This window comes from Dermacentor andersoni, chromosome 5 (assembly GCF_023375885.2).
Source record: "Dermacentor andersoni chromosome 5, qqDerAnde1_hic_scaffold, whole genome shotgun sequence".
NCBI classification, from domain to species: Eukaryota; Metazoa; Arthropoda; class Arachnida; order Ixodida; family Ixodidae; genus Dermacentor; species Dermacentor andersoni.
Window position 1 is genome coordinate 15,859,735 of NC_092818.1, and position 22,784 is coordinate 15,882,518.

General features: G+C 48.9%; 1 protein-coding gene across 2 annotated transcripts in view; it reads left to right on the forward strand.

The window, feature by feature from the left end:
• Positions 1-22,784, forward strand: part of LOC126529924 (metaxin-2-like) — a 76,767-nt gene that overhangs the window by 16,910 nt on the left and 37,073 nt on the right. For both annotated transcript variants that reach the window (XM_055070120.2, XM_050177381.3), the window contains exons 6-7: positions 11,112-11,150; positions 21,416-21,541. In XM_055070120.2, the coding sequence (XP_054926095.1) occupies positions 11,112-11,150; positions 21,416-21,541 (165 nt within the window). The remainder of the gene's footprint in view (positions 1-11,111; positions 11,151-21,415; positions 21,542-22,784) is intronic.

Here is a 22,784-nt window from a genome sequence, read left to right on the forward strand (position 1 = left end):
GCGATAAATAAAAAAAGTTGCAGGTTTGCCCAAAAGGCGAAGCATCGATTACGATAGCACACAGTTATACAAAAAGTAAGGATAGTAGTTTTATCGGCCGTATAAACTTTTAAACATTTGCTTACTAGCTAAATTAACAAGCATGGTGTCACGTGCGCACAAGCATACATAAGCACGTCACACTCAGTGACCGCGGAAATTTTACCGCGAGGAAGTGGGGTAGCAGGTAGCCTTTGTGCGGCCTCTCGCTTCAACGCAAACTAAGCGACGAGAACACAGCGTGGTGCACATAGATGAGTAGAATCTTGCCTCCGTCGCAGATCGCTTTCAAGAGGGACCGTGCAGCCGCGCCGTGCGTAGCAGCCGCCAGTGTAGAATGCCTCTCCTGTTTGCGCCAGTCATGCACGCAAGTTTCGGGAACTCCGAAGTTCCTTGACATGGCCTGATTTCTATCCGTCTCCACACACTTGATCGCTTTCCTCTTAATTGCGACATTCTGATGAACTCGGCAGGTCTTTGCAGTCGGCACTTCCATGCTGAAAGAGCAAATGCAGAAAACGGGAAGATGGACGGTGCACTAACTTAAGCCAAAGGAAGCGTTGCCTAAGCACACCTACTGCAGCACGTGGTAGTGGATGGCTTAGGAAACTCGCGGTTGGCTGTGACAGGGTTAGGGAGTGCACGAATGCCGTGTGTGTTGATGCAATGGCCGAGAAAATCCAACTCCTTGAACACCGAACTCACTCTTCAGACCATTAACGACAAGGCCAAACTTGCTGAGTCTTGCAAGCACCTCACGTAGGTGTAGCTTCTGAACTTCGGCGGTGGTGCTGAAGGCGAGGATAGGCAAAGCAGCACATCAAGCCACATAGTACCTGGTCAACGAAATGCTGAAAAGTCTGGGCCGCATTACAAAGACTGAAAAGCTTGCGCAGATATTCGAACAGGCGAAAGGGTGTTGTAATGGTGGTCTTGGGAATGTCTGAGGGTTCCAGAGGAATCTGGTGGTAGGCTTTCACCAGGTTGACCTTCCTAAACGTGCTGCAGCCATGTTGTGCCGACATAAAATCCTGGATGTGGAGAATTGGGTACCCATCTGGGACAGTGGCCTTGCTGAGAGCATGGTGATCCCTGCAAGGGCGCCTCTCGCTGGTGTTCTTGGGCACCATATGGAGTGGCTGAAGCCCAAGGACTGGAGGAGGGACGAATGAAGCCGAGGTCAAGCATATGTTCAAACTCCTTTTTGGCAACAGCTGGATGATCCGACGCGAGGCAATGAGCCCAAGCAAACATGAAGGGCCAGTCGTGACGATGTGATGATGAAACGAGGTTGGAAGACGTCCAGAAACTCGGCAAGGACGGCTAACCAAGGGTCAGGAATGGCCATATGTGCCTGGAGAAGCCGGAGCGGTGGAGCATGACTGGAAACGCCTTGGATGGTTAAGCTCGGTCTCGATGTCCAGGATGCGGATGGCCACACGTCAACGACAAGCTTGTGTTGCCAGAAAAAGTCAGCTCCGTTGATTGGCTGGTGCATGTCCGCGGTGACAAAGGGGAGCAAAAGGTACGTCTGAGGCCGATTTCAAGAGTCACTGAATTTTGCTCGTAGGTCTGGATGGTCGGTCTGTTGACCGCTGTGAGAAGAGGTGTGTCTGGAGGATGTCATTGCTCAGCCAACGTAGGAGAATGAACGAAGATCTCGGTGCCAGTGTCGACAAGATAGTGGACTTTGATGATATGGCCGGTGATGTGGAAGAGGCGACTGGACCTGGGGCCAGGAACGGCGGTCGCCGTCAGTGTTCGACCCAACCGTTTCCTACATAGAAGCAGGGCTGGTGGTACCAGTAAAGCATAACAGGAGGTGGAGAATGGCGTCCAGAATGACTGGGGTGGCGAGGTTGTGATGAAGAATGTGGCTGCCGTGTTCGGATGGCAGCGACCTCAGCTGTCAGTTGTGCTACTTGCTGTGTGAGCTCATCATTAGCTTCAAGGAGACGCACATAACTGTCGCCAGTGGCTGCACCATGGGAGAAAGTGTCAGGAGGACGATAAACTATGGCCATGGATGGAAAACCAACATCCATAATCTTGTTGACCAACTGAGCCAAAGATTCCAGCATCGAGGATGGAGACGCGGTCAGGATCAGGTGTACCTGCTGTGGAAGGTGCTGCAGAAAAAATTCCTGTAGAAGTGCACTGTCAGTTGAAGGAGACAGGTCTCCAGTGAAGGCTTGCATGCGACACAATAAGTTGGTAGCTTTGCGGTCGCTGAGCTCCTCCAATGTAAGAAGTTGCTGTAATCGATGCTGCTCCATTTCAGTAGTGTGCTGGATGAGCGTCGCCTTAAAGTGGTTATAGGATCGGTTGATGGGCTGGGAGCATAGAACATAGCGAACAATCGCAGCAGTATTAGGTGGAAGCGCTCCAACAACGTGGTCGAACATGGTCAACTGCAAACCGAGGTGGTGGCGACGGAACAAGGATTTGGTGGTAATGAATCAAAGTTCCGAGTCCAACGACCAGAACTCTGGGAGCTTGAGAGCGGAGACCTCGGGCAGGTGAGGTGGTGGTGCTGATGACAGTACTTGATCAGGGGAATCCGAGGCCATGGTTTACTGGATAGAAGGTGGACTACAAAGATAGCGGGGCTTGAGCTCCTGGCGGCGGTAGGCCCAGCAAAGCGACTGAGGCAAGTGTAGGGCCAGAGCTGAGAGCGATGACGCGGAGTCTGGAGTCACCAATTTGTGGGAGAGGAAGAACCAGACACACACTGGTGCCTGGTGACCACAAATTATATTTTGACAGGGCCCGCTCAGTCAGGCGGGAGTGGGACCAAGTGCCCTTGGCCTTCAATTTTGTGGCCGCCGATTCCACTGCTAGCGCACCCTCAGCATGCTGGGTGTGTCGTCGTCGTCTTTTTGGTCAGATCACTGTGGCACATGGTAGCACGCTACAACAGCATCGACTGTACCCTTGGAGTCACCTCTGAGGTCACCATTGGGGCTAGGCACATGCATACTGACCAGCAAAGTTTGAATTAACCGCACGTATGCTGACCAACAGTAAAGTTTGTTCTTTCTCCTTGAAGTTCACCAAGTCTCTTCAAGGTGATAATCAGTGTTGATGAAGCAGGAGGCAGGTTGGAAGCGACAAAACTTGAGGATATATTGCAGCAAAAATGTTCACTCGGTCAAATGCAAAGTTTGCAGAAAAGCACTGATGAAAAATGCATAATAAACAACACTTTACTCTTCTACTTTTTCCTAAGTTGGAGCCTAGGACAAGCATGCCTACATACAACCAAATCTCACTGTTCGACCACCAAGTGGTCACAGCCCAGACTAGTGTTGCATCCTGAGTGCTTAAAGCCTAGGCTGAAAGGAATGGGTTCCAGTCAGTTTTTAAATAGACTTCAGTAAGCAATAAAAAAGGGTAGGTGGCAACTGCTGGCCTGCCTGAACATTCCTCTAACTAGGGAAGTTACAACTGAATTTAAACCACCTAATGGGTTGTTCCTAATCTTGTTTGCAGAGTTGTTACACTTCAGGCAAGCCTGTGGCACTCTTTCCCATCACGGCTCTCTCTCTCCTGGGTGATCCCACATAAGATAAAACATGCATGTCTGCTTGATATTTTTGTTGATCCGGCATGCTCAACATGGGCCACTTTGGTCCGTTATGTTTTGTGAATAAAGCAAACGAGGAAACATCTCGCCTCCACATTTTGCTTGAAATAAGCGGACTTCCAGCTTCAGCGGCTTCAAAGCGGCTTCAAAAACAACAAAGCAACGATGGTACAATACATGAAAACGCTTGCCAATAACAAACTTCCTGTCGTGATTGCCTTGCAAGAACCTTTCGACCGGGCCCAGCTTCCGGGTTATGTGACGTGCGGTCCCCCCTACGAATCCATGGGGAGGGACGTCAGGGTGTGCACCCTGGTTAAGTGCGGGATGGCCTTCATCGAACACGAACTTGTGCTCCACGAAGAGTCGGACATAGACCATGTACTGATCGAAGTCGTGCCGAGTATTGGAAGTAGGAAAACCGGCCTTTTCGTGCTCAACGTATATAGCTCCCCCTCGCAAAGATACCGCACTCACACTTTCGACGCCCTCTTTCGCGAAGCGATGTCCAAGACCGCCTCCAGTCCCTTGCTGATATGCGGAGACTTCAATGCGCCGCACACGCAATAGGGATACGGAGCCGACTCGCCGAAAGGGAAGAGGCTAGCCGGACTGATGGACGAGCTCGGCCTGACTGTACTCAACGTACCTGCTTCGCACACCAGGATCGGACAGGGAGTGTGCCGCAACACGTCCCCCGACCTCTCCGTCTGGTCAGGCGCGGGCGTGGTCACTTGGTCGAACTCCTTCGAGGACCTGGGGAGTGACCACAGGATCCTGTGCGTGACCGTGGGAGAGGATGAAAGCGAGGAGGGCGTCTGCCGAAAGGCGAGAATCGTAGACTGGGACAGATTCCAGAAAAATAGAGAGCAAGGCAAGAAGGAGGGCCCGATCGAAGACATCAGCGAATGGTGCAGAGTACAGTGCAGTCCACTTATAACGATACCACATATAACGATATATCGGTTATAACGATGGGTCGACATGAGAGTGTCATTTTATGCATTAGGTCTATGGGGAAAAAAAACATTTATAACGATAGGTTATTCACCGCATATCGGATATAACGATCAAAATTTTGCAGTCTGGACGGCGTTTTCCGTGCCAAATAATCGTAACGTTTGCGTTGCTTAGTTACCTGAAACGAACGATGTCGAGACGAGGCGATGTTTACCTCCGTAAGTTCGTATCTGCCGCCATTACCGCGCAGCGCGTCTCGCCCCGCCCGCGCACGAGTAGGCGCAGCCAACGTTGGCGCAGCGCGCCACAAGATGGAGCTAGCTGCTTCATGCGCGTCGGCCACAGTCGCTCCGAAAGAGAGAGAAAGAAAAAAAGAAGCGACAAGCAAAGCGGCGCGGTGGCGCCCGCCCCGCGTCTCTCTCGCGATAGCAGGCTGACGCCACCGAAGCAGCGTGCAACTAGAGTCACTCTAGTGCAACCAACGGTTCAACCCAGTTCGAAGATGGCGCCGACAAAGCGCAAAGCTGTGTCGCTTGACACGAAGATGGATATTTTACAGGACTCTCGATGCGGCTTCAAGGTGAGCGCCCTCGTGAAGAAGTATGAGCTCGTCCAGTTAACGATATCAACCATCTTGAAAACCGGGAGCACCGCGATTGTGAAGGCAGGAGCTATCAGCGGCCATTGCGATCAGCGGAAAAGGGGTTAGAGACCCCTTGTACGCCGATGTTGAAGAGGCGCTTTACCAGTGGTTCATCACCAATGGCTTAAAGAAGGCGGGCTTTCTGCGTAAGGACGAACTTCCCCAACCCGCTGAGACCGACCCGGTGGAAGTCGCTGACATAACCGAGCTCTGGGAGCTCGTTCCTAGTGGTGACACAAGTGGTGTGTCGAAGGAGGAGTTTTTGACTGCAGACAGTGCTGCCTCGTTCTGCGATGAGGTCACCGACGAGGCGATCGCCGAAGATGTGCTGTCTCGACAGACGCAAAGTTGTGCGACGGTGGCGACGGCATCAGCGACAGTGACAACGAGATCGACAGTGGCTCCTTGACCTCGACCACGATATCCACGCAAAGTGCACTGTCGTCGATCGACTCCTTAATTGATTTTATGCATGCTAAAGGATTGCCGCCAGTGTTCGCGCAGCAGCTGGAATCCATGCACACCGCGGTTGTGAAGCTGAAGCTGCCGCAAAAGCAAGTGCAGATTTCGGACTATTTCGACGCGCCTAATCCTTGACACGGTCATTGGCGCTAGAAATAAAGTTTGTTTTTCACGGCCTACTGTATACATCATCTATTCTTTACAGCAAGTAGCGAATTCGAGTTCAGAGCTGCAAAGGTAAAGAGCGCAAACGCGTTTAAAAAATTTTTTTTTTTTTGATAACTGCAGTCCAGATATAGCGATCATCGGATCATATTTTTCCTCTTTATCGATATCGTTATAAGTGGACTGCACTGTACTACTTGCGGACGTAGAGAAAGCCACCGATGAGATCGAATGGACGGACTGGCGACAAGAACCACCCAAAAAAGAGGCAGACAGATCCCGCGGAGCCGTGGGCGATGGCGCTCCCCAACCGTCCAGAGTGGACAGCCGGCTGGCACATCTTGTTGCGGCCAAGAAATCCATGCAACGGAGAGTGAGTAGGCAAAAACTCAACAGGAAGATATGCAAGAAGATCGCCGAAATCAACCGGGAGATCGAGACGCATTGCACCCGCCTGTGCGAGCAAGAATGGCAAGAGCTGTGCGACACGATGAACGGGAACATGAGCGTTGGATGCACCTGGAAGATTCTCAGGCACCTGCTCGACCCGGCAAGCACCAGAACGGTGACCCGTACAGAGATGGCCAAGCTGCGACACAAGTACAAGGACGACCCAGAGGCCTTCGCGGAAGAGATCGTGCAGACGCACCTCGCACGCCCGGAAGGGCAGAGTCACCCAGAGTACTGCGGGGCTCCCAACGAGGAGCTGGACGCGGACTTTTCTGTGCAGGAAATTAGAACGGTCCTCCAGCTACTGAAGACCAACTCGGCGCCCGGTCCTGACAGGATCACCAACAAAATCCTGAGGAACCTGAACAGCGGCGCCATCGAGAAGCTCTGCGAGTACATCAACGCGTGCTGGAAGGAGGGCCGAGTTCCGCAAGAGTGGAAGGCCGCGGACGCTATACTGATACCAAAGCCGGGCAAACCACTGGAGGTCCGAAACATGAGGCCGATCTCCCTCATGTCCTGCGTCGGGAAAGTGATGGAGCATGCCTGCCTTAACAGGTTGATGACGCTGCTCGAGAAGCAGGACGCCTTCGGCACCCACATCATCGGTTTCCGGAAGGGCCTTTCAACGCAGGACGCCATGCTGCAGATCAAGAAACAGGTCGTGAATGCTCCGAGCACGCACGTGCGCGCCCTACTCGGGCTAGACCTCAAGAGCGCCTTCGACACTGTGAAGCACATGGCCATACTGGACAAGATCAGCCGACTCGATCTCGGGGCGAGGTTCTACCGATATGTCAGCAGCTTCCTGAATGGGCGCGAGGCTACAGTCAAGATCGACGGGGCCCCACCACGAACGGTCCGAATGGGTGGTGCGGGAACGCTGCAGGGCTTCGTACTCTCCCCCATGCTTTTCAACCTCGTCATGATCGGCCTGTTGGAGCGTCTTGACGCGATAGAGGGCATCAATCATACGATATATGCAGATGACGTGACGGTGTGGACCACGGAGAACACGAGTGTCAGCGAAATGCAAGACTGACTGCAGCGGGCCGTCCGGGAGGTGGAGCGGCACCTCGAAGACACGGGACTCGTCTGCTCACCCGACAAGTCGGAGATCCTGCTCCACAGGCCGCACAAGAAAGGACCCCTTCCGCAGGCCGTGCTAGACGCTCGTCGTTTGGGCGTCCGCGTCACGACGAGGGAGGGGACCCGTATACCGACGGTGTCCAAGTTGCGAGTGCTCGGCCTGTGGCTGGAAGAGAACGGTGCCAACCGCGAGCTCGTTGCCCGACTGCAGAAGAAGGTGGCCGCTGCCACACACCTCGTGCGGCGGGTCGCGAACAGGAGGAAAGGAATGAAGGAACACAACGTTACGAGGCTGATACAGGCGTACGCGCTGAGCCACATAGCGTACGTCGCCGCATACGCCGACTGGAACAGGAACGAAACCGACAAGCTGAACGTGGCAATCCGCAGGGCGTTCAAGACCGCCCTGGGAGTACCCCAGTACACGCCTACCCACAGGCTCCTCGAGTTAGGCGTACACAACAGCTCGAGGAGATCGCCGAGGCGCAGAGAATCGTGCAGCTAGAGAGGCTGTCGAGCACCGTAACGGGAAGACGAATCCTGGACTTACTCGGGATTCGATATCGCGAGGCGCGTGGACTGAAAGAATCACTGCTGCCGGAAGTCAGGGACGCCATACAGACGGAAAACATGCCGAAGAATATGTACCCGGTGCATGACGTGCAAAGACGTATACGCAGGGCGGTAGCAATCCTCGAGAAGCATGGAAGACAAGAAGGCGTCCTCTTCTTCGTCGATGCAGCCAGGTACCCGCGGCCAGTCGGTGACTCTGATGGCGACGAGGAACGTCGACCACCACCGCCGTTACAAGGGAATGTGCGAGACGAGCCGCAGTTACCAGCACCACCACCACTACTGCTACTACGACAAAAACGGCAGCAGCAACAATGGCAACATCGACACGGCCGGCCGACGGCGGCGGCGCCCGCCTTCTCCATGGCAGTCGTAGATACAAAGGGAACGATCCGAGTCACGGCATCGGCGAGGCTGCCGTCGGCCGAAACAGTGGAAGAGATGGCCATAGCCCTCGCGGTACTCCACGGAGGTGCGGAGGATAACCTGATTATCAGCGACTCCAAATCAGCGATTCGGAATTACATCAAAGGTTGGGTGTCCGCGGATGTGGTGCGCATGCTCAACGCCCAGGCCGGGGACTTCGGATCCGGCACCATTACAAACAAGTCCCTCAAGTGGTTCCCCGCGCACGTCGGGGAGCTTGGCAGTAACAGCAACAACAGCCACGACAATAATGACACCAACATTGCTAACGGCCGAAGACGCAACGTCACTCCACCCAACCACAACGAGCGCGCCCACCTCGTCGTGAGGCAGCTTACCCGCCGCGATGCAGTCACCCAGAGGGCAGCCACTGCCGTTGTTGTGCGGGACCCCAGTGGAGGAGTGACGGCGACAGCGGCTGCCACCCCGTCTGACGCGGCCGCTGTCGTTACCAATACAACACAAATCGCGGCGGACGGAGCTGGGGATCACGCGGATGCCGACTGTGATGTCAAGGAGTTTCCGGCAACGTACAGAGAGGTGCTTGGTCACTATAGAAAACAACGAAGAAAATATCCACAACCCCACGGGCGTCTAGACAGGTCCCAGGCGGTCGACCTGAGACGGTTGCAGACGGGCACTTTCACAAACCCCTACCACCTGCACCGCCTGTGGCCCGCGCTGCACCCGTCGCCTGGCTGCCCGTGGTGCGAGCACGAACGGGCCGATATGGCCCATGGGCTTTGGGAATGCCAACGCCACGTGGAACAAGGACAAAAAGGAAGGGGGAATACAACAGCAGAACCCTCTGAAGCGGGGCGCCTCGCTGAGAGATGGCAAGCCGCCCTCCTCAGCGAGGCACCCGAAGACCAGGAGTGGGCCGTCCAGCGGGCCAGGACCGTTGCCCAGGATCTCGAAAGATCTTCCTCGGGCGATGGACCCCTGGCAGCCTAGCCCCGGGCACCAACATCAACAACCGTTGGACAAATAAAGTTTATTCCTATCCTATCCTGTAATGTCCACTTAGCCACGTAACCTATCTCCAATATACGAGAAGAGGGTTCCTTGTTAACCAAGGAACCCGACTTTTTTTATTAGTCATTTCATAAGAAGCCAACAAACACTGACACCGAGGACGACATAGGGGACATTACTTGTGCTTAATAAATAAAATAAAGAAACGATAAATTATTGGAAATGAAAGTGGATGAAAAAATTGGCAGGGGCTTAGCTCGGCTATGCCAGTATATACGTAGCGAAAGCTAAGGCATAGCATGGTTACCCTTGGTTAATCTTGGTTGCAAGCCCAGGCTAGTCTGGTTGTCTAGCTATGTCGCGGCGTTTAGCCAGTCGTTCGGCGCACTGATCGTCTGTTTCCCGAGTGATTCGTTGCCTCTTCATCTCGTTCCGACGTCGATTCCAGGCCTCCTCCTGCTTATCAGAATTGTCGCCATCCATACTGCCGCCTCAACTGTGGTTGCGGATTTTCACACCGTGTTTTAGGATTTTTCGCACCTGCAAGTCATTTTGAATGAATTTGCTGCGAAAATCCTTTGTGAACTAAATGAACCACACATTTTGTAAATTAGATGTATGTAGCAAACTTAATAGCGATTCTATATGTGGATTGAATAATGATTTGCAATGTGGAACATGATGAATGAAGCACAATAATGCTGCAGAACATCAGGTGCAGCAGAGAGCCGAACTGGTGGTAGCAAAGGGGCTAACTAAGGGTGCTCTATGAATATGAATTCAACATTGGTTACCTTGTCATGCTTTTTAATTTGATTCTAATGAACAAATACAAAAGCTATTAAGATAAGATCAGTGTGCTACTTGAGAGAGCGCTGGTACTGGTAGTTCGGTGATGCATTTTTTTTGCCAGTCTCACAAGCACAAAGCAAAAATAAGTATGTTTTCCATTGGAATTAAACATGATTGCATTGAATAATGGCATAGTCCTCAGAAATGTGAAGCTGTTGAAATATATATTGTTATTATAGTGGTATTGAAAATTCCATAGTAAGCCAATTACATGCATGTAGACTTGTGGCTTGCAGCAGCTCATGTGTGCATTGATAAAATCACCGACCTACTTTCATGTTTGTTTGTTTCATAAATAAATTAGACCTTTAAACCTTGGCAGAGTGCTACATTAATGACCCGTACAATGGTGGTCTGCAACATGCAGTCAGCATCAAAAGTTTACAGGGCATGGGTTCTGCAAAAAAATTGAAGCAGTTAATTTTTTTTATCATCATTTATTACACCTGAAAGGCCCCAGAGATGGGGTATAATATGAGGTGTGGGCTGAGCTTAACAAACCAGTGATTCGAGAACAGCCTTGAATTGATGTGCGTCGGAGTGGTGTGTGGTGTTGGCAAGCAGAGCGTTCCAGTCCCTTGCGGTTAAAAAAAAAAAAAAAATTAGCGGTAGATTGGAGGTAGTCTGCGCATTTCAAGCAATTTGTGGCCGTAGCAGTAAAACCATACACTGCTGTGTTGTTTGCATATATAGGCTCTAAATCCAAATGTCAAGATGTATACCCAAGCTGCGGGAATATTAATGTTTTTGTTACATTCCATAGTCGGTAAATTGTTGACACCGACTGTGCATCCAAAACTGCAATTAACTGCACTATACCTGTAACTTGAACAACAATGCCTGCTTGTCCTTCACTTGCTAATTATTGGCATCTGCATATTTTTTTTCCAGCTTTACATCTGTTGGGCCAATGATGAAACTTACTACGAGGTAAGCCAGATATGTTGCTACCAGGCACTTACATTCTTAAACCATTAAAATTAGTGATGCATGGGATTTTGGATATGACTATGATATGTTTTACACTTTGACTTATGGCTGACCGAATAAGTTTGTATTCCTTGCTTTGAGGTGCAGTAGAGCCAGTAGGACGCTGATACTATGGTGCACCTGATTGTAGAGATGCAGTGTATAATGCAGTGATGTATCTATGTATAATAGAGTGGCATGTATCAGCAGGGTTGTAGTTTACAGTCAACTGCCTTAATGACGACACACTTGGGGACTTCCATTATTCTTTGTAATTAAGATTGTGTTCCATCCTCCTTATAACAAAGGATGCTAAGCACAGTCAGCATAATACCATTATTTAATTACATATTTATTGAATTAGGCCACTGATTTGATTCTGCTGACTTTGCTGTACGGAATATACAACTGCAGCCGACCTTGTAGCATTGTGTTTCATAGGTACAGCATGCTAGCGCTGTTTGTCAAAGGTCTGTGCATGTGCACTCACACATACACGTGCACACACATATCTACGTTTCGTGTTTTGACAGATGTGCTGTAGTTAGTGGCCTCTGCTGTAGACATGGCCACAATACATGCAAAATATTGGTATTTAGTTGGGACTATGGAATCCTTCGTTACGTAGATAATTCCTTTGTATATGCATTTGTTATGTAGTCACTTGACTGTATTTGCTTTTGCTTGAATAAATGGGCAAGCTATGATTGCTGAAGCCTGCTTGGAGCTAGAACTCTTGGCCAATTGCTGGGCCATCATGGGGCATGAACGTTCGTAAATAGGTTTGTTCAGAAATACCCTCTGCTATGGATTCTGAAGGTGGTGCAGCTGTGTCCGAGTCTTGTGTCACGTGGTCTCCAACTATGACTATCAATGGCTTACTGCCTACTGATGTGGGCAGCGGTCCGTTCAGGTTGATACAAAAAACTGCGAAAAGAGCTTCAGGACATGGTGCAGATTGGAGTAGCCCAGCTGTACGTGTGAGCACAGTCATTTGCAGCACTCGCAGAGCGGGCACAAAGCCAGATATTTGGGTACGCTGTTGCCAAGGCCAGGCCAAGAGAAGCAACTGCTAATGTGCTCGTAGAGTTTATGGGAGCTGAAGGGACCAGCTGTGGAATAAGGAAAGGTCTCTAGTATCTGAGCCCAAAGTGATCGGGGAAGCACAGGAATTTAATGGTGTCCTTCGGGATGAAACATGTAATGGTGTATAGTATCGAATGTTCGATCTTCAAGTTCTTTAACTGCCAACAAAGCTGAGTGCTAGGTGGATGAGATGAGCCATGAAGCCACTTCATTATGGAGTGGCAGTAGGAGTCACTGTGTTGGCAAGACGCAAACATATGAAGGTGGTTAAATGGAAGACAGTCGAGAGCTGTGAAGTTGGCTTTTGGGAACCGGCATTATGCAACGTGATGCGCTTTCCGCGCTCTGAAGAGATTGCTGACGATTACAAAGGCAGAGTCGGCGCCGTTGCTAACAGCGGTGAATTGTTTCAATTAAATAACGCGGCACCGAACAGCAAGAAGCTTGGTACCGAACAGCGAAGTAGGTACCCCTATTGTTGTCATGGTGTGGCTGCGGCTGCCAGCAGATGGATGGATGGATGGATGGATGTTATGAGCGTCCCCTTTGGAACGGGGCGGTAGGCTGCGCCACCAAGCTCTTGCTTGGTGGTGCAGCCTACCGCAGCCTAATAAAGGGGGCGAAAATGCACTATGAACTCCCACAACCAAATTTTCTGATCCCCTAGTGCGAACTGTGCTTTTGTACATCTCCCTTTTTTGTCGTTTCCCTGCTTTTATTTTACCAGTCCTCCAATCGCCTCTTACTAATCGCTATTGCGGACATGTTTACTTTTCCACTGCTCTCGCTGAACCCAAGGGCTTCAAGGAGGCCAGTTGTGCCTAAATCGACCGCTGGGTACACGTCTTCACATTTTAATAAAACATGCTCCATAGTTTCCCTAGCTTTACCGCAGCAAGCACATGCTTCTTCCTTCTTATATCTCACTTTATAGGTGCGTGTTCTAAGGCATCCCGATCTCGCTTCGAAAAGTAACGAACTTCTCTTTGAGTTATCATAAATTGTTTCTTTCCTGATTTCGTTTTTTCCTCTTAAGTAGTTACTCATGGCAGGTTTCTTTTCCATTGCCGCCACCCATGAGATTATTTCAGCTTCTCTGACTTTCCGCTTGACCTTCCTTGTTGCTGTGTTGCCCACCCTACAGGCCGCATACTTGTTGGTAAGCTTCCTAGTTGTTTTCCTCTACTGTGAATCAATGTTCTTCATGTACAGATACCTGAACACTCTCCCAGCCCATTTACTTTCTTCCATATTCCTCAGCTGTTCTTCATATTCAATTTTACTGCAAGCTACCCTCACTTCAAAACAAGTCCAGCCCATATCACCCTGAACAGCTTCATTCGTAGTCTTCCCGTGAGCGCCCAATGCGAGGCAACCCGCTGACCTTTGGTTCCCGTCGAGTCCTAATTGTCATCATCATCATCATCAGCCTGGTTACGCCCAGTGCAGGGCAAAGGCCTCTCCCATACTTCTCCAACAACCCCGGTCATGTACTAATTGTGGTCATGTCGTCCCTGCAAACTTCTTAATCTCATCTGCCCACCTAACTTTCTGCTGCCCCCTGCTACGCTTCCCTTCTCTTGGAATCCAGTCTGTAACCCTTAATGACCATTGGTTATCTTCCCTCCTCATTACATGTCCTGCCCATGCCCATTTCTTTTTCTTGATTTCAACTAAGATATCATTAACTCGCGTTTGTTCCCTCACCCAATCTGCTCTTTTCTTATCCCTTAATGTTACACCCATCATTATTCTTTCCATAGCTCGTTGCGTCGTCCTCAATTTAAGTAGAACCCTTTTCGTAAGCCTCCAGGTTTCTGCCCCGTAGGTGAGTACTGGTAAGACACAGCTATTATACACTTTTCTCTTGAGGGATAATGGCAACCTGCTGTTCATGATCTGAGAATGCCTGCCAAACGCACCCCAGCCCATCCTTATTCTTCTGATTATTTCAGTATCATGATCCGGATCCACGGTCACTACCTGCCCTAAGTAGATGTATTCCCTTACCACTTCCAGTGCCTCGCTACCTATCGTAAACTGCTGTTCTCTTCTGAGACTGTTAAACATTACTTTAGTTTTCGGCAGATTAATTTTTAGACCCACCCTTCGGCTTTGCCTCTCCAGGTCAGTGAGCATGCATTGCAGTTGGTCCCCTGAGTTACTAAGCAAGGCAATATCATCAGCGAATCGCAAGTTACTAAGGTATTCTCTATTAACTCTTATCCCCAATTCTTCCGAATCCAGGTCTCTGAATACCTCCTGAAACACGCTGTGAATAGCATTGGAGAGATCGTATCTCCCGGCCTGATGCCTTTCTTTATTGGGATTTTGTTGCTTTCTTTATGGAGGACTACGGTGGCTGTGGAGCCGCTATAGATATCTTTCAGTATTTTTACATACGGCTCGTCTACACCCTGATTCCGTAATGCCTCCATGACTGCTGACGTTTCGACTGAATCAAACGCTTTCTCGTAATCAATGAAAGCTATATATAAGGATTGGTTATATTCCGCACATTTCTCTATCACCTGATTGATAGTGTGAATATGGTCTATTGTTGAGTAGCCTTTACGGAATCCAGCCTGGTCCTTTCGTTGACAGTAGTCTAAGGTGTTCCTGATTCTATTTGTGATTACCTTGGTAAATAGTTTGTAGGCAGCTGACAGTAAGCTGATTGGTCTATAATTTTTCAAGTCTTTGGCGTCCCCTTTCTTATGGATTAGGATTATGTTAGCGTTCTTCCAAGATTCCGGTACGCTCGAGGTTAATAGGCATTGCGTATACAGTTTCTCTAGAACAATCTGCCCACCATCCTTCAACAAATCTGCTGTTACCTGATTCTCCCCAGCTGCCTTCCCCCTTCACATAGCTCCCAAGGCTTTCTTTAATTCTTCCGGTGTTACCTGTGGGATTTCGAATTCCCCTAGACTATTCTCTCTTCCATTATCGTCGTGGGTGCCACTGGTACTGTATAAATCTCTAGAACTCCTCAGCCACTTGAACTATCTCATCCATATTAGTAATGATATTGCCAGATTTGTCTCGTAACGCGTACACCTGATTCTTGCCAATTCCTAGTTTCTTCTTCACTGCTTTTAGGCTTCCTCCGTTCCTGAGAGCATGTTCATTTCTATCCATATTTTACTGCCTTATGTCAGCTGTCTTACGCTTGTTGATTAACTTCGAAAGTTCTACCAGTTCTATTCTAGCTGTAAGGTTAGAGGCTTTCATACATTGGCGTTTCTTGATCAGATCTTTCGTCTCCTGCGATAGCTTACTGGTATCCTGTCTAACGGAGTTACCACCGACTTCTACTGCACACTCCTTAATGATGCCCACAAGATTGTCGCTCATTGCTTCAACACTAATGTCCGCTTCCTGAGTTAAAGCCGAATACCTGTTCTGTAGCTTAATCTGGAATTCCTCTATTTTGTACGAACACCAACAAGCTCCTGAGCCTGGGGGTACACAATACCCTCGAGGAAATTGCGGAAGCGCAATGGACCGCCCAGCTGGAGCGGCTCTCTATGACCGAAGCCGGCAGGCGCATACTTCAATACTTGGGCTTCACGCCCGGAGCGAAAGCGGCGAGTAGCGACATTTCTGTCCCGGACGGAACCCGGCGCCGGATTCGGGTGGACCTCATCCCGAGAAACATGAACCCGGAGTATAACAAGGAGAGAAGAGCGGCGAGGGCCAAGGCCCTCATTGACTTTCACGCCAAGGACGAGCACGCAAGGTTCGTGGATGCGGCAGAATACCAGGGAGACTGCGCGGCGTTCGTAGCTACCGTCATCGAGGCGTCGTCCGGCGTGACGAGGGCAGCGGCGAGCTTACGGGTCCGCGAGGCGTGTCAAGCAGAGGAGGTGGCCATTGCCCTGGCCATTGCCGACCCCCTGGTGCCAGACGGTGTTGTGCGATTCGCGAAGCGCAGTGCGGAATTATGCAAAGGGCAAAGTGTGTGGTGAGGCTGTGCGGGTTCTGTGCTCGGCTGAGCTGCAACGACAGAATCGGTATGTTAGAATCAAGTGGTTCCCGGCGCACGCGGGCAACAATGCGTCCGAGAAGCACGATAACCACAACGAGACGGCACACGCAGTGGCGCGAGCGCTAACCAACCGCGCCGCTGCAACCGACCATCCAGCATGGTGTAGTGCCAAGGATCGCATGACGATGTTCAACGAACTTACACAGTTCCACCGCCTGGCTCGAAGGACTTTCCCACCCCCGCAACCGGGGCTGAGCCAAGCGGAGGCGGTGCTGTTCAGACAATTGCAAACTGGTTCTTTACCCACCCCAGTGTTAATGACTCATCTATACGCTAAATTATATGTGAGTGATGTGTGCCGCGTGTGCCAGCGGGAGAGGGCCACCCTGACACACATCCTATGGGATTGCACCAAGTTTCCCAATGAGGCTTCGACAAGTACAACGTCTGCGGCGGAATGCTACAACCACGAATGCCAAACCTGGGCCGTGCAGCAGGTCTCGGCGGCTCTTGAAAGACAAAGGCCGAGCGAAACCGACGGAACGTTGCCCCTCAGGGTGACCGACCGCGGGTGTAACACGCGCTGGAGTTGAGTAGAGACCACCCGCTGAGAAGACGTCAGGGCCTGCGTCACGGCACCATTTAGTCATGGTGTCGTTCTGCAGGTGACTACATGAAGTTGTCTCTCTCTCTCTCTCTATTTTCCCTCTTACCGCTAACTCATTGATCGACTTCTTATGTACCAGTTTCTTCTGTTCCCTCCTCAGGTCTAGGCTAATTCGAGTTCTTACCATCCTATGGTCACTGCAGCGCACCTTGCCGAGCACATCCGCATTTTGTATGATGCCAGGGTTAGCGCAGAGTATGAAGTCTATTTAATTTCTAGTCTCGCCGTTCAGGCTCCTCCACGTCCACTTTCGGCTATCCCGCTTGTGGAAGAAGGTATTCATTATCCGCATATTATTCTGTTCCACAAACTCTACTAATAACTCTCCCCTGCTATTCCTAGTGCCTGTGCCATATTCCCCCACTGCCTTGTCTGCAGCCTGCTTCTTGCCTATCTTGGCATTGAAGTCGCCCATCAGTATAGTGTATCGTGTTTTCACTCTACCGATCGCCGATTCCATGTCTTTATAGAAGCTTTAGACTTCCTGGTCATCATGACTGGATGTAGGGGCACAGACCTGTACAAGCTTCATTTTGTATGTATTAAGTTTCACAACAAGACCTGCCACCCTCTCGTTAATGCTTTAATTTGATTGGCTGCATTGCTAGCCTGTATATTACTGATGTAATGGTCAACGGTCTATACGAGTGAATTCTATCTTTCTCCCCCTTACCTTTATAAATTAAATTCCTTCTACTTTCTCACCAACTGTCTGCTATTCGTGTATCTTTTAAAGTGTTATTGCGAAAGCAATACTGCTCGCACTTTCGGCCCATCGGTGGTCGTGGCGCCTCCTTACACAGCTGCGCGTCACGTGACCGTGTGACGTCACGCCAGACCGAGAGACGGGGCCCCAGCTCGCGGCATCGATGGTGGAGGCGCTACCGATAGAGGGCGCTCGCTGGTGTGATGTCACGCTAGGAGCATAAATGGGGCTACAGCTCGGCTCCTCGCAGTGGTCGGCGCGCTGCCTTGCGCTATGTCGGACGATGTATAGCCATAAGTTTAACAAAGGGCAACCATGTTCACACCATCAGCCGAACCAAGGCGCAGCCAAGGGTGTTGCTTTCGCAATATCTTCCAGGCTTAACCAAGCTAAGCCTTCAGCCAATTTTTTTTTTTCCACTGCTTTCACCAGAGCTTCCTTACTTTTTGGTCCTAGTTCATTAATGAGCCTAACGGGAACCTCGTCTAGCCCTGTGTCGGTGCGATTAGGAATTTTCTCTTGGGCTTTCTTCCAGTTGAAATTTGTCAGCACCAGCTCCTTTTCCACCTGGGTCTCTTTCATGCTCTTTTTTTGTTCAAATACAACCTCATCATTGGCTTGGAAAGATTCGGCACTTATTGTGTGGATGTAATTTATTGCCGCTTCTCCTTCCAGTTTGTTTCCATCTTTATCGAGGATATGTTGTATTGTTGTTGACCTCCCGCCTAATAATTTTATCTGGTTCCAAATTATTCTAGGTACGGCCTTCTTTTTCTCACGCATTTCTGACAACCACCGTTCACTTTCACCTTTTATATTTGCTTGCACCAGTATTTAAACCATAGACTTTTTCTCCCGGTATGTTTCCCATTTACTGGCCTCTTCATCCTGCGGCAACTGCGCCTTTTTTGCCTGCCTGTGTTCTTGGGTTGCTTTCTGTCGTTCGGTGATCGCTTCTCATATCTCCCCGTTCCACCAGCTTTTCAGCGTTTTTCTTTTTTTTTTCCTTTCCAATGAACCATGTTGTTTCTCTTTCCGTATTTGTGTCGTTATTACACTTAGAAACTCACTATATTCCCACTCTTTATGTGGCCATTTGCCAAGTTCTTCCTCGACTGTAGTGACTATATTTGTTATTTGTTCAGCATTCAAATTTAGACTGGCCATTTCGCTCTCCTTACTCTCTTTCCCAACTATATATCGAGTTTTCAAAATGATGCGTTTATGGTCACTCCCTATGCTGCTATACCCTTCCTTGTCAATGACCATTTCTCTCAACTTATCATTAATTCCTTCCGTCATCAGACATTAATCAATGGTCGATTGCCGGTTTCTCACTTCCCATGTGATTTGCCCTTCATACTTGGGCACTGTATTCACGATAACGAGGTTACATTGCTCACGAAGATCAAGCATTGACTTCCCGTTGTTGTCGGTATGGCCATCTAGATCCTGTATGTGGACATTCATGTCACCTAATAGGATAATTTCAGCACCATTCCCGAAACCCTTGATATCAGCGCTTATGCATCCCACTAACTCTTTATTCTTCCCTGTGAAATTATTTCCGGTCCACAATTACGTAACGCCCAGTAAAGTTTTTTCACACTCATTGTACCTGATAACCAAAGATGCTCTTGACATTTTGAATTTACTCTTTTCCATTTGGTTCCCTGATGGATGAACATTCCGACTACCCCTCCCTTTCTTTCCGACTTAGTTCTTTTGCACCCTTCCCAAACTTAACTCTCAATCACTGGCGGCTCTTCCAAGTCTCTAAAGTGCGTTTCTATAACCGCATACACCCCTATTTGTTCTCTATTTAACTCCTCCTCAGCCCACTTTTCCTTTCTTCTGCCGCCTTGCATGTTGATGTAGCCTATTGCATGGCGTGCTCTCTTTCTTGCTTTCCTCCTTTTTCTGTTACTGACGGCGATGCTATACTGAGGTTCCCTTATGTGACCTTCTTCATTGCTATCTACTCTGGCCACTTGAGCGCCCGTTGGCTCCCCTAAAAAAGTAACAGCGCGACCAGCAAGTCGGCAGCCCACTTCTCGTGCAAGTCTGTAATTAAAGTGGATCCCGTCTCGTTGAAAACCACCACACCTTCTCACTTCCCTGTTTACTTCGACCAGCGTCCAGCGGATCTGTGTGCGAGAGCCCCGGCTCGAGGCGGTGCGATAATTAAAGTGGAGGTGGTGGTGGCTTCGAATAATGCCATTTCAGAACCTGGGGTCACAGTAAAAAGTCCAGAAAGTCGGACGGTGAAGGTTTCTTGCGTCCAAAATTTCAGACGTCCTTATACATGGACTCTATGGGATACATGGTGGTGCCGTGACGCAAACAGAAGTCACACCCATCACGAACCGAAGTAATTGGTGATGCTCGCCTGCACACGCCTGCACACAAATTTCCACCACGGCTTTTTTTTTTTCTTTTTTTTTTTTTTTCTGCGCGAGCGGCATTGAGAAGTCTCTCCTAAGCTTTTTCTCTGTGGTGGGGTCAGAGGAATGCTGGTCGGAGGCACCGCCGTGTGATTTGGCGCGCTGCTGAGAGTATTGTTGGAGCGTAGTATGTTAGAATTAATCGTCGCAAATGCTTGCGCATTCGTATGACCTGGCGTTTTTACCCATTGGAATACACATAGCTTTGATGCGACAACAATGTCAGTTCGAATTAAGCGTGTTCGAATTAACGACATTTGACTGTACTATTGTTTTGTAAATTTGCTACAGGGCTTTAATGAATTTGTGTTTTTGCATATGAACAGATTACGAAATCTAATCATTTTTGAAAAAGCCAACTGCAATGAAATTTTAGTCTTGCTAACTTTGTTACAAATAAGTAATATACACACCTCTAAAGCAATCTTGGCGAAGCTGCAGGGCTGGTAATTGAATAGTTTCTTATTTAGCAGCCTTCAAAAAGCATCTAAGCAGACTACATGTGCACTTGGTCGTTGTTGCTATGACATAAGTCTCAGCACGCCACTTCTGAGATTTCTCAGTGCGCCACTAGCAGCCGCGGGCACCACCTTATCTCGAAGGTCATGCCATGGAACCGCACGCTCTAGGTCATGCATCACTTCTGGCGAGTGGTTATGGCAGCATTTTTTTTTTTTTCAGTTTTGGTATCAAAAACAGCTATTTTCCCAAGCTTTTCATGACACTTCCATTCATACATTGAATGTCAAATTGTTCATGGAAGCTTCTCTTCTCCTACACTATCTTAAACTACTGTATTTGCTTGAAAATAGGTCAAACACAAATGGAAGTCGACTCGTAAGTAAAGAAATATATAGTTTAAATATAGGTTGACCCACATCTTTTTAGAATAACGAGAAACTTTTAACATGGTACACCTTTGTTTACTAAAAGCTTGGCTACTAAACCGCTCTACCTGATGTCGCAAGCTGCATCCTCATTGTAAGTGCTTGCGAAGTCATCCTTGTCGAATGCATCGCAGGCGTTCTCAGCACTCCAAATGGCGTTGTCCTCAGTACTGTCGAGCATGTTGCATATGTAGCATTTCTTGCTGGAGCAGGCAGGGCTGAGGAACACCATTAGCTTGGTACTTTTGGCAGCTTTGTTCATTAATATAGATCGAGATTGATTGGTCACAAGTACTATAGGTCAAGAGCACAGCTTGGTGAACAATAATAAGAAAGGTTCACTTATGTTCATATAAGTACGGCAGGGTTTTTGCATGGTCCAAAATTTGATTGCAGCTTGCTGTTTAATCTGCTGCGATCGATTTGTGTTTTTGCATACAAACAGGTGACGAAACCACGGTATGGTTCAGTTTACCCATGGCCCCTCAACCATATTCTGCCCTTCCGAAAGAGACGACACATTCTGGCCAAGCTCTCTGTTTCTGAGTGGAGTGAAAAGTCATTGGAAGAGGTTTGTATAACTTGGCATATGGGTTTGCTTGTTCTTTTCACTTCCCTGCAAATATTTTATGAGGACACTCTGGTTTGCTGCCCACACATGGTTGTCTTTGGTTGTTTGTTTTTTCGTTTGAACAAATGAAGAAAGGTGGAACTTGCCTTTACTAAGGTAAAGAAGCGAGGATAACCTGCCTGGCAATTTACTACGGCCAATATTAAAAGTCACAGAATTTCACTAATAAACTTCTTTATATTAAAGTTCGCAATTGTCTAAGGTGTCTACAAACCGAGTAGGCCAGGAAATAACGAGGGGGATAAAGTAGTTTTGAAAAAATCGGGGAAATATTGAGAATTTTCTCAATGGTAACAGAAATTGTGCTTTATTGTTTTTGATAAGACAGTTAAGGTCTGTACTAGAAGAGGAATTGACGACATGCCGTTCTCTCAATTTTGAATGTCTTAATTATCATGTGGATCATCTGAGGGAGAACTTCAGAATAGATGACTTTAGAAAGCGGTGCATGCCCTCAGATGGTCATCAAGATGTATTATAGGAATCTTGAAAGATGGCACTCCATCATCTGCTCCTCTTGCAGCTGTGTGCATAGGTTGCTTGGTGTCGAGACTCTTTTCTCTTGTCTTAAATCACATACCGTATTTACACGATTGTAAGTCGACTCGAATGTAAGTCGACCCCCCCATATAGCGTGACAGTAAAAAAAGAAAGAAAGAAAAGAGTATACGCGAGGGCGCATTCCGTAACGAAATTTATTAGTAGCTGGCATGGTCACTGGACTACTCATCTTCACTTGTGCTATCGTCCTAACTAGTGCTGCCATCGTCATCGCTGCTACGGTCCCATAGCGCGTTGTTGTCCAGCGAAATTCCACATTTGGCAAACGACCGTTCTTTATTTTATGAACGACCGCACTACATCTTGTGGAACAACAGCCCACGCCACATGCACCCAACTACACGCAGCCGTCAGGGAGGCTCTTTTGACAGGCCCAGTTGACGCAAGTCCGCGGTCTTCTGCCGCCAGCCACTCTTACTCACGGCGGAGCAGGTCCTTAAAAGGCGAAGGCTTGTTTCATGACCGTGTCACACTTCACTGGCAGGGACCAATCACGCATTTCAGTAACGTACCCCGCAAGCTTGGCCTATAACTCTGAAAAGCGTTCCGACTTCGGCCTGTGTGAAATTCTTCGCTTGCCGTCACAGGTGAAAATTTTGCTTCACTGCAGTCACCACTCTCG